Source organism: Aquarana catesbeiana, linkage group LG01 (genome assembly GCF_042186555.1).
Source record: "Aquarana catesbeiana isolate 2022-GZ linkage group LG01, ASM4218655v1, whole genome shotgun sequence".
Taxonomy (NCBI): Eukaryota; Metazoa; Chordata; class Amphibia; order Anura; family Ranidae; genus Aquarana; species Aquarana catesbeiana.
In genome coordinates this window covers 89,101,596-89,114,295 of record NC_133324.1, presented here as the reverse complement: position 1 = coordinate 89,114,295, position 12,700 = coordinate 89,101,596, and the positions used below count along the sequence as shown (strand labels likewise).

General features: G+C 44.6%; 1 protein-coding gene across 2 annotated transcripts in view; it reads left to right on the top strand.

Moving 5' to 3' along the window:
- RICTOR (RPTOR independent companion of MTOR complex 2) overlaps nt 1-12,700 on the top strand; it is a 214,245-nt gene that overhangs the window by 78,474 nt on the left and 123,071 nt on the right. For both annotated transcript variants that reach the window (XM_073621546.1, XM_073621535.1), the window contains exon 4: nt 10,003-10,067. In XM_073621546.1, coding sequence (XP_073477647.1) covers nt 10,003-10,067 — 65 coding nt within the window. The remainder of the gene's footprint in view (nt 1-10,002; nt 10,068-12,700) is intronic.

Sequence of the window (12,700 nt, the reverse complement as noted above, 5' to 3'; positions counted from 1 at the left end):
TTAGATGCAATTCCTGACCCTTGCTTCTAGAAATGGTGGGTACCTGACTGTCATGCTGATCTTCTAGGCTTCAATGCTTTGGGTGGCTCTTAAAGTGCAAGCATTTAGAGAAAAAATTCTGCTTTTTTCTGATTTTCATTTTCTGCATACTTGTTTGGGTATGTGCCTTTGAAGTATTGAAGCCGGGTCACAGGAGTGCAAAACGAATTCCTGCACTCTTGTGACCCAGAGGAGAAGCCCAGCCGAATGAGCTCAGGCTGGACTTCTCCTTTTTAAAGGTATGCTTAATTCAGAAGCAGCTTTGCATTAAAATGGACATGGTCATTGTGACTTTCAAAGCTTACCAAATTTGACTGGCATCAATAATATCGAACTATAGAAATGAAAGGCCATTTGACTGGATCTTTTATTATAGTGTTATTTTTCCGGATAGTATTAGCAATGAAAACCTTGCTGCTTTCTTGCACTTTAAAGTTTAAAACTCCAGGCAAAAATAAAATGAACAACAATGTTCCCCCATGGGGATGAGCCGATACAGAGAAATACTTACCTCATTCCAAGATTCCACAGCAGTTGCCAATGGTCCTGCATAGCATAGTAAGTGGTGACAATGGTGAGAAGGGTTGCAAGAAGAGTGTTTTAAGGTGACCAATCATCGCATCTGCAACAGGAGGAGACTGCAGGACTGTATATTAACCACTTGACCACTGGGCACTTAAACCCCCTTCCTAACCAGACCAATTTTCAGCTTTCGGTGCTCTCACATTCTGAATGACAATTACTCAGTCATACAACACTGTACCCATATGAAAATTTTGTCCTTTTTTTCACACAAATAGAGCTTTCTTTTGGTGGTATTTAATCACCGCTGGGTTATTTATTTTTTGCGCTATAAATCAAAAAAGACTGAAAATTTGATTTAAAAAAATTATTTGTTTCTGTTAAAATTGATTGACGAGTATTGGACCGAGTATTGGACCGTGTTGCAGTGTATTTACATTGAGCAGCGCTGTGGGCACTAAACATCCAGCCCACAGCGCTGCTGCCATCTCTCCCCCTCTCCCCTTGCACTGTATAGATCAGTACACAGAGGGGAGGGAGGAATCGGCATCATGACGTGACGCCGGTTTGTTTACATGTGATCGCTCCGTCATTTGACGGAACGATCATGTGGTAAACAACCGCGATCAGCGGCTATTTACCGTGATCCGTGATGCGCCGGGTACTGGACCCGGCGGTCACGGATGTCCCTGGGTGCACACCCCAGGGGGCGTGCGGGAGCAACATTCTGGAATGACGTCCCACGGACGTCCACCCAGAATTAGCCGACCGCGCTGTTGCCGTCTTTCGGCAATGGCCCGGTCGGCAAGTGGTTAAAGTGTCACTAAACCCACATCATAAACTATCAATAAATGATGTATTACATGCTGTTCATGGTCACTCATTCACTATGAGATTTGTTTTCTGGTTGATCCTGCTGTTCTGTCTCCACCTCTCCAATTCAGCTGGGGACTTTTGGAAAGCAGTGTTAGCAACTCTGCACATGCTCAGTTTTCAGTGACTTGCTATGCTGAGCATTTCCTCCCTATTTAATCTGAGCAGCCCATGTGACTATAGAGTCACACATGTGGGCATGTGCACAGTGGTAAATGACAGCCCAGTCCCTCCCTCCATCTCTCCTCCATGTCCTCTAACCAGCTAAACACAATTAGGGCACAATGTTACATGTAGACTGATGGAGGCTTCACCTCCCTCATATTCTAAGATCCAGTCTGGAGGGGCTGGCACAGCCTTTGACTGGCAGAAATCCACCCGTTCTGAGGGGGGATGACATTGCTATCCATTTTTTTTTTTTTTTTTATGCCGGGAGGTATTCTTTAATGACCATCCCCAGCATTAAGTGACCCCCCTTGCAGTGAGCTCAGGGCAGTGCAGTTGACTACTTCATTGCCCTCCTAATTTTTTTTTGAACACCTTTAACAGCTCAAAAAAAGCAGTTCAGGTTCTTGATTTCATTTATGCTGGTGTTTATTCACTATCCATTTAGGCTTCTTGTATTAATAGAACATAACAGAACACCCAAAATATCTGTGCTGTTGGTGATAAAGATCTTGTTAATGTATAATGTCACACAATGGTAAAAATATCCCTACGCCAGTTGGATTTTGTTTCTGTGGTCGGAAAGCACCTTATTAATTGGTTTGTCTTATTTTCAGCTATGGGAAGCACCTTTTCAGTTGCAGAGATATATATAAGCACATTTATCTACCAGTGTGATTGCTATGTAATAAGCACAGCTTCATATGGATCAATGAAACAGGGATTGGTAGAGCAGATGGGTGTTCATACAGTTTACCTTTCTCATTATTAAGGCCCTTATACTTTTGTTTGTTTAGCATTTTCTCCATATGTTGAATGCCATAAAGGTCCCTTTCACACTAGCAGACCGATCGGGTCCGCCTGTCCGTTTCTCAGGCGGACCCGATCAGACCACCAATTGTTCTCTATGGGGAGGTGGATGAAAAGTTTACACTCGCCTGCATCCGATCTGATCCGCCAAAAACAGAAGGATGGGGATTCATCTAGCGGATCTTGTTGGATGTAAAGGACAGGCGCTTCTGTAACCTGTGAAAAAAAACAATAGCTGTGCTAAAAGTTATGCACGTAATGGTGATAAACCAATGTGGAACAAATAAACCAATGTGAAGCAAATAAATGAAAATTAGAAAAAAAAAATGAAAAAAATTGAATGGTAATGGTATATGTGATAAATCCAAAATGATAGATGACGGCCCAAAAAAAATTTTTTTTAAATGAATATTAAAAAATAAAAATGTGAATGAATATTAATGAAAATAAAATTACAAAACACATTATTAGTATCTGATAAAAATGCTGTGACAATAAAATGTAATCTTCCACCACCATTGAGTGCTGATCACCATAAAGAATATGCGCTTCTGTAACCTACCTCACTTGTCTGGATGTTAAACTGTAAAGAAACATTTGGAATGAGTTCTGCTGAGATGGACTGTTTTTTAGGGTACTGTCGCCTGGGATGGACTGTTTTTTAGGGTACTGTCACCTGGGATGGACTGTTTTTTAGGGTACTGTCACCTGGGATGGACTGTTTTTTAGGGTACTGTCACCTGGGATGGACTGTTTTTTAGGGTACTGTCACCTGGGATGGACTGTTTTTTAGGGTACTGTCACCTGGGGTGGACTGTTTTTTAGGGTACTGTCACCTGGGGTGGACTGTTTTTTAGGGTACTGTCACCTGGGGTGGACTGTTTTTTAGGGTACTGTCACCTGGGGTGGACTGTTTTTATTGATGCATGTACTAATGCAGATTTACATAGATCCGAATCCTCATACATTTGGAATGAGTTCTGCTGAGATGGACTGTTTTTTAGGGTACTGTCACCTGGGATGGACTGTTTTTTAGGGTACTGTCACCTGGGATGGACTGTTTTTTAGGGTACTGTCACCTGGGATGGACTGTTTTTATTGATGCATGTACTAATGCAGATTTACATAGATCCGAATCCTCATACATTTGGCAACACCTACCCCAACACCAGGGATTCCAGTGCAGCAGTGGCTGCATTGGTCAGCTCAAACATGAAGTTAGAAGCTCACTGGATTTCTGGCCAGATCGACAGGTATTTTACCTTCAAAAAAGATATTCGGATGGCTGAACTCCTAGGATCCTCTAAAATGCATCCTTATTAGCAACGAGGTAGACGCAGAGAAATAGCCAGGAGACCACATATGGGAAAAGAGCAGGAGATGGCAAGGCCAGCTATAGATGGAGCGCATTTCTTTCTTGCAACCACAGGTTGCAGGAGAGAAATGTGCTCGATTCCCGCATTAACACAGATGGTGTTGACAAGGGGAATCCCTTTCACAAAGTCATTATTTTCTCCCAGCAGAGGGACGGGTGGAACCGTCCCCGCCGGGAGAAGACAGTGATTATTGCTATTGGTTTGAACAGCCACTAGCGATAGTAGCATGTACAGTCCGGCAGGCTGGTTGTGCCCAAGTTGATCGATCAGCCTGCCCATACATGGTTTGAGTCTCAGACGGTCAAGTGGATGAGGACCTGCACGTTTTTAATATATTTTGTACATGCAATGGTTTTTTTTTTTTAAATACTTGTAAATAAAGATTGTTATATATTTTTACAAAACTGTGTTCGTCTCATGTGGGTGCCTGTAAAGTCAATATATTGGTAGGACTTGTTCCTGCAAATTTCTATTAGTATAATATCATTTGGAGGTGGCACGGGTGGAGGTTCTTTGGTATTAGAGGGAGTAATAGTGCCCCATTGTTGGTATCAATGGGAGGAATAGTGCCCCATCATTTGTATCAATGTGAGGAATAATACCCCACCGTTTATCAGTGGGAGGAATAGTGCCCCATCATTGGTATCAATGGGAGGAATAGCGCCACATCATTGGTATCAGTGGGAGAATAGTGCCCCATCGTTGGTATCAGTGGGAGGAATAGTGCCCCATCGTTGGTATCAGTGGGAGGAATAGTGCCCCATCATTGGTATCAGTGGGAGGAATAGTGCCCCATTGTTGGTATCAGTGGGAGGAATAGTGCCCCATTGTTGGTATCAGTGGGAGGAATAGTGCCCCATCGTTGGTTTCAGTGGGAGGAATAGTGCCCCATCGTTGGTATTAGTGGGAGGAAAAGTGCCCAATCGTTGGGATCAGTGGGAGGAATAGTGCCCCATCGTTGGTATCAGTGGGAGGAATAGTGCCCCATCGTTGGTATCAGTGGGAGGAATAGTGCCCCATCGTTGGGATCAGTGGGAGGAATAGTGCCCCATCGTTGGGATCAGTGGGAGGAATAGTGCCCCATCGTTGGGATCAGTGGGAGGAATAGTGCCCCATCGTTGGGATCAGTGGGAGGAATAGTGCCCCATCGTTGGGATCAGTGGGAGGAATAGTGCCCCATCGTTGGGATCAGTGGGAGGAATAGTGCCCCATCGTTGGGATCAGTGGGAGGAATAGTGCCCCATCGTTGGGATCAGTGGGAGGAATAGTGCCCCATCGTTGGGATCAGTGGGAGGAATAGTGCCCCATCGTTGGGATCAGTGGGAGGAATAGTGCCCCATCGTTGGGATCAGTGGGAGGAATAGTGCCCCATCGTTGGGATCAGTGGGAGGAATAGTGCCCCATCGTTGGGATCAGTGGGAGGAATAGTGCCCCATCGTTGGGATCAGTGGGAGGAATAGTGCCCCATTTTTGGTATCAGTGGGAGGAATAGTGCCCCAGCGTTGGTATTAATGGGAGGAAAAGTGCCCCATTTTTGGTATCAGTGGGAGGAAGAGTGCCCCATCATAGGTGTTAGTGGAAGGAATTATGCCCCATTGTGTAATTGCATACAATTTTTGCCCCACCGTTGGCATCAATGGGAAGAATAGTGTCCCACCATTGGTGTCAGTGGGAGGAATCGTACTCCATTGTCTGTGTCAGTGGCAGGGACTTTGCTCCACTGCTGACAGTGAGGTGAATAATGTGCTAAGGGCTGGATAAAAGCAAGCAAACTGCCACAGTTTGGAGGCCTCTAACCTAGACCAAGGGACTTGGAACAACAGAGCTCGGGGTATTGTGTTCCTTGAGAAACATGAGACTTACTAGGTTTGAAATACTGATTTGGAGTGCAAATGACCTTCTAACAAAAGTGTCCCGGTTACTGTTTGACTGGATGTTAGGGGGGGGTATAGATCCTTTAAAGGTAAGTTTAATTGTGACAAAGCTGGGGAAATGCTTGAAGAGACTTGATGGTTATCTTATCTAACATCTACAGAGGCTCAGAGGTTTTCACAATGAGTTATATATGAGCTGACTGGAGATATTATGAACAGTTTAACGCATTCATGTTGCTTCCTGTTTACGACTCTTGTTTTTAGTTCTGAGTTACAAGTTGTAACGCTCTCGGTTCTTGAAAGTGTGGGCCAGTTTTTAGCACCATTTACCAGAAAGTAGAATCATATTTTCATCTTGAAGAAGCAGTTCACACGTTGAGGTGCCACATTGTATGGGAAATGGAGTTTAAATATCTTGTGCTTGCAAAGAGACTGGTCTGGCTTGGTTATATGCTTACCAGATGGGTGGTTATAATTTACTTGTAACAAGCTTAGCCATGACAGTCTCTTATACAGTATATTACTACATAACATTTTTTAACTTCATGCAATACTCACCTGAGCTCCTTCTAGATCCAGCGTTGTGCACGAGAGCCTCGGCTGTCTTGGCTCTCTCTCTCTCCTCATTTGCTGAGATACAGCAGCCGGAGCTTATTGACTCCCACTGTTAATCACAGCCAGTGAGCCAATGGGGAAAGGGGGGGTGAGCCACGGTTCCATGTGTCTTATAGGTGTATAGAGTGGGGCTCGGGACCGAGCATGCACCAGTGCCCCCATAGCAAGGGGCTTGCTATTGGGGGCTTTGTCAAGGGAGAGGAGCCAGGCGTGCTGGCGGGGGACCCCAGACGAAGAGGATGGTGGCTGCTCTGTGCGAAAGCCCTGCATAGAGCAGGTAGGTATTACATGTTTGTTTTCTTTTATTTTTTTATTGTAGACTCAAATTTTATCTTAATTGTACGGTACAGGACACGGGCCTAGTATTTATAGACCTTGGGTGCATACCTTCAGGTGATTGGCTACAGTCTAAGCTTTCAAGGACATGCCCCCTGGGTGTCTACCCTATAATCCTACCTCACTTTGCCAGTCCCCAGGTTTTTTTTGCTAGTGTCCTAAGGTGATGGCCCTTCTTCCCTGCAAAGATATCACTCTTCTTAAAGCGGAGCTGCACCCAAAAGGGGAAGTTCAGCTTTAAGGACTCGTAGGGCAGTTTTTGTACCTGCTGACTTTTATTTTTTTTTTCACAGGAGACTGGAACTCCTCTTTAACTAGTTTATTATTTTATCTTCAGATTCTTCAATCTGCTCTCCAATCAGCTTCTTTACTGCCTTCTAATACCACAAGTAGAAGCAATGCAACCGGATAAACACAACCTTAGTTTTCTTAAACATATTGTTTGTTTTTCCTCAATCTGTTTGCAAAGTTTGTCACCTAGAGATCCTGCCACAAACGGCACTTCCTGTTTCAGGCTGAAAAGTTTTATCTGCTGCCTTGCAATTAGCTGCAGCATTTTTAAGCTTGCTGTGTACTCTCCTACTACCGGCTGTTGGGCTGCCTGTCAGATCTGCAGAAGACTTGTAGACCAGATAGGGAGCCCAACGGCCACTAAAGGAACAAACATGATGGGGATGCTTTCAAAAGAATGGCTCACATCTCCAGGTAGGAACACACAGCGAAGGTTGCTGGAAACAGAGATGAAGGTAAGTATTGGACCAAGTGGGCTACACTCGGAGAGTGGGGACTTGACTTTAAAGTGTTTGTTACCCTAAAAAAATAAAATGGATCCTGTTCCCTTAAAGCATGTTATACAGCACAGTGCTTGTGCTGTGTAATTTGTCCCCCCGTATCACCTCAAATACCTGGCTGATCCTGCCTGGCTATGCCCTCCCCCCTGTAAACTGACCACGGTTTATTATGGCTGCTGAGCCCTGACACCGTGGTCAGTTTTCGTGTCTCCATCATCCGCTGCTATCTGTAGCTCTCCTCGGTCTCCCTCCTCCCCTCCCTGCCTGTCAGCTCTCACTAGCGCCGCTCTGCTCCCCTCCCCGCTGCTATAGAACTATGTAATCTTTATACCATCACCATTGTTGGGTAACAACCTGTGTCCTAGTGCCTGTGCTTTATAGAAAAAAAAAAAACAAAAAACAGATTTCACAGCGCCTCCCGGCTCTCTCCTCCTCTCGTTTCCTCCTCATGGCTGATGTCAGTGCGAGTTCTCGGCCCCGCCCACTGGACTTGTCAGACTGGGTGAGGAGAGAGTCGGGAGGCGCTGTGAAATCCGGTAGAAATACGCTTTTTTTTCCTTTTTTTTTTTTTTTTTAAGCACAGGCACTAGGGCACAGGTTATCTAATAATTGGGATGGTATAAAGATCACATGGTGGCTTAACCACTTTAAAAAACAGCTCATGCAAAGGTACAGTTTTGCTACATGATGAAAGATGGTGTATTGAAACCCAAAAATGAAAATTTAAATAAATTGTAGCCAACCAATTCTTAGATGTTGTGACTGCACTTGTTTTTCTTTCTCACCTGGTGATTCTGCTGGTAACAGACACGGGTTGATTTTCTAAAACTGGAGAGCGGAAAATCCTGGTGCAGCTCTGCATGGTAGCCAATCGGCTTCTAACTTCAACGTGTTCACTTAAGCTACAACAAAGAAAACTGGAAGCTGATTGGCTACCATGCACAGCTGCACAGTATTTTGCACTCTCCAGTTTTAGTAAATCTACCCCCCCCCCCCCTCTTAAGATGACAGCGCTCACTCACCCTTATGCTTCAGGAGAACTGAAACAGGATAAGACTACAAGTTTACTTCCCTCTCCTCTTTATAGCATAGGGGTGTGAGGTTCCCCAGAGATCAATAGCTGAAAAAAATATCATTGATAACAGCGCAGACAGAGCACAGGGAATTGTCAGCTCACAAGATTTCTGACAGAAATAAGTGAAGTGAATGTGAACTCTAATAATGAACCTTTTTTGCTTCCCTTTTGGTTTGTTTAATATACCATTGAAAGTGTTTTGTTTGATGAAAACATTCTTGTTGATCCTGCCTGAGGTTTTGTAAGCTGATAACTTCCTATGCACTCTGCCTGCGCTGACTGTCATGTGTTACGATTGTTCCCAGAACTGCAGAAAACTTACACCCTATGTTATGTACAAAAAGAGAAGGTCAGTTGTTCTGTAGTCTTAAAACCTTTCCTATTCTGGGGTGACAGTGTTGCCCCTCCTTAACCACTTCACTACTGGGCCCTTTCGCCCCCTTCCTTCCCAGGCCAGTTTTCAACTTTCAGCGCTCTTGCACTTTCAATAAGAATTGCACGGTCATGCAACACTGTACCCAAATGAAATCTTTTCATCATTTTGTTCACACAAATAGAAATTATTCACAAATCAGTTTTTTTTATTTTTTGCGATATAAGTGACAAAAAAGAGCGGAAATGAAAAAAAACAAAAAAAAAACAATATTTTCTACTTTTGGTTTTAAAAGAAATCCAATAAAATCTAATTTTGTCATAACTTTAAGTCAAAATGTATTCTGCTACAGGTCTTTGGTAAAGTGTATAATTATTGATTTGTGTAATCACGAACATATGTACGCAATGATCACGGACATATATGTGCAGATGATCATTGGGACATATGATTTTACTGTTACATATGTGGGGGACAGGTGTTTTTACTGTGTGGGAACGTGTTTGGGGATACTGCGATTTTACATTGTGTGGGGACACTGGGCCGGTGATCAGTGTGTAAAGGGTGTAAAAAAATCAGCTCATACTCACTGATCACCGGCTGGCTTCAGCGATCTGCTTTCCTCTCCTCGCTGACAACTTCCGTGTGAGGAGAGGAGAGCCGATCGTCTAGCAACCGGCTTTCTATTTACATCACATGACGGCTATGATTGGACACAGCCGTCATGTGATCAGGAGGGCCAATCACAGAGCCCTCCTACCGATGGGAGATGCGCCGTGTCCAGGTGATACAAGCGCATCGGGATCACGCCGCTGCACAGACACGGCCCCCCTTCTGAGGGTCGTTCCTGAACGTCCACTCAGGAGGAAGCACCCACCCGGCCGTATATGTGCTGTGGGAGGTGGTTAAAAGGGACAATGAATAAGTGTTGTCATCAGGAAGTATGTTACTGGCAGGATCACTGGGTGAAAATTGCCAGAAAAAGAAAACAAATGCAGCCACCATATAAGTTGCATTGTATTAAACGTTTGTTTTTGGTTTTAGCTTTGCTTTAATAATTCGATACTGTGGGTGATAGAATATTGTTGTGCTTTGCACTAATCTGTTAGTTATGGCTTCTATTATAACTGTGTTTTTCTCTTATGTCCCTCAGCTTCTATGCAACGTTGGCCACAATGAAGAAAAATTAGGCTTTATGTATGAAGACATAATTATTTGGTAAGTACAAAATTGTTTAGTTCTATGTAAGCGCCATGTTAGATCGATTCTCTCTCTCTCTCTCTCTCTCTCTCTCTCTCTCTCTCTCTCTCTCTCTCTCTCTCTCTCTCTCTCTCTCCTCTCCCTCTCCCCTCTCCTCTCCCCTCTCTCCCCTCTCTCTCCCCTCTCTCCCCTCTCTCTCTCCCCTCTCTCTCTCCTCCCTCTCTCTCCCCTCTCTCTCCCCTCTCTCTCCCCTCTCTCTCCCCTCTCTCTCTCCCCTCTCTCTCTCTCTCTCTCTCTCCCCTCTCTCTCTTCTCTCTCTCCCCCCTCCCCCCTCTCTCTCTCTCTCCCCCTCCCCTCTCTCTCTCTCCCCTCTCTCTCTCTCTCTCTCTCTCTCCCCCTCCCCTCTCTCTCTCTCTCTCTCTCTCTCTCTCTCTCTCTCTCTCTCTCTCTCTCTCTCCCCCCCCCCCTCTCTCCCTCCCCTATCTCTCTCTCTCTCCCCTATCTCTCTCTCTGAAGGTTTTTTTTTTTTCATTCATATTGCAATGCTGTTAAAAACATCATGTTCACCCATTCATTATTGAATGGGGTTTGTGCTTGTAAAGCTTCACATACAGACTCATTGCACGTCATTATAGGTCAGTGAATTTTTATACTTTTAGCCAGTTCTAGTCCGAGCCGATTCTGACATTCCTCTCATAGTAGGTGAGGTTGAAAAAAGACACAAGTCCATCAAGTCCAACCCATGTGTGTGATTATTTGTCAGTATTACATTGTATATCCCTGCATGTTGCGGGCATTCAGGTGCTTATCTAATAGTTTCTTGAAATTATCGATGCCCCCCGCTGAGACCACCGCCTGTGGAAGGGAATTCCACATCCTTGCCGCTCTTACAGTGGTTCTGCGAGTGCACATAGCGTCATGTCTGGAGCAAACCAGGCACCACTCATCACCTGGCCAATACCATCCCTACAGTGAAGCATCGTGGTGGCAGCATCATGCTGTGGGGATGTTTTTTTTAGTGGCAGGAACTGGGAGACTAGTCATGATCGAGGGAAAGATGAATGCAGCAATTTACAGAGACATCCTTGATGAAAACCTGCTCCAGAGTGCTCTGGACCTCAGACTAGGGTGAAGGTTCATCTTCCAACAGGGCAACAACCCTAAGCACACAGCAAAGATAACAAAGGAGTGGCTACGGGACAACTCTGTGAATGTCCTTGAGTGGCCCAGACTTGAACCAGATTGAACATCTCTGGAGAGATCTGAAAATGGTTGTGCACAGACGCTCCCTATCCAACCTGATGGAGCTTGAGAGGTACTGCAAAGAAGAATGGGAGAAACTGCCCAAAAATAGGTGTGCTAAGTTTGTAACATCATACTCAAAAAGACTTGAGGCTGTAATTGGTGTCAAAGGTGCTTCAGCAAAGTATTGAGCAAAAGCAGTGAATACTTATGTACATGGGATTTTGCAAGTTTTCAAACAAACTTCTTTCACATTGTCATTATGGGGTATTGTTTGTAGAATTTTGAAGAAAATAATAAATCCGTTTTGAAACAAGGCTGTGGAAAAAGTGAAGAGCTGTGAATACTTTCCGGATGCACTGTAGGAGAGAAATGTCAGAATTGGCCTGGTTCGAACTGGTTAAACAACAATAGGGATCATCATTTTCCATGGGACCAATCCCTTGGATGTTTACCCACTGTTTAATCAGAAACCACAAAAATCACAATTTTTTTTTTTATTAACCAGCTCATCATTATCCCACTCACTCACATGTGACCAGATAAAAAAGCTCCAAACCAATGTTGCAGCCTTCACTATATCAGGGTCTTTGCCTTGGATTGCCAAAACAAAAACTGTGGACCATCTAAAACAAAAGAAAAAACAGGTCAGGGAAGCGCATGCTCTAGTAGTGCAATAAACTTTTTTGTAAGCAATGACACATAATGCACTCGTATGCTCCCAGAATGACAACAAGCTAATCACACAACTGTAAAAATCCACCTTCAGAACCCCTGGATGGCACTATATGTAATCTACTTGGTTAAATCGGAAGTAAACCCCTGGTCTATCTTCTTTTATCTCTGACCTCTGCCTGGGAGGGGGCTCTGTTTCCGGGAATCTTCCACGAGTTTGTTGACATCCATTTCCCTGCCAGAAAATACAATGGGTCACCTTAGGATCACCTCTCTAAATGTGCGTGGACTCAATATACCGGAGAAGCGCACGCAGCTTTTAGCTGACCTGCGCAGGGGCAAAACACATGTTGCTTTTTTGCAGGAGACGCACTTCCGTGCAGACTCTATCCCTAGGTTGACCAACGGGGCATTTCCTTTGGCATACCACAGTGTCTCTCCGATCTCCAAATCGAAGGGGGTCAGCATCATACTAGCCAGGTCGGTTCCATGGGTGTTTGGGGCACAGCGGGCAGACGCGCAGGGTCGTTTTCTTCTCCTAAAAGGAAGGGTGTCTGATGTGCGGGTCACTTTCGCAAACGTCTATTTCCCCAATGTGGACCATCCACAGTTCCTGCGCATGCTCCTCTCTGAGCTCTTGGAGTTTTCAGAGGGGATGCTTATTTTCGGCGGAGACCCTAATTTTGCTATGGATCCGGCCCTGGACGTCTCACGTGGAGCCTCACACCTGTCAT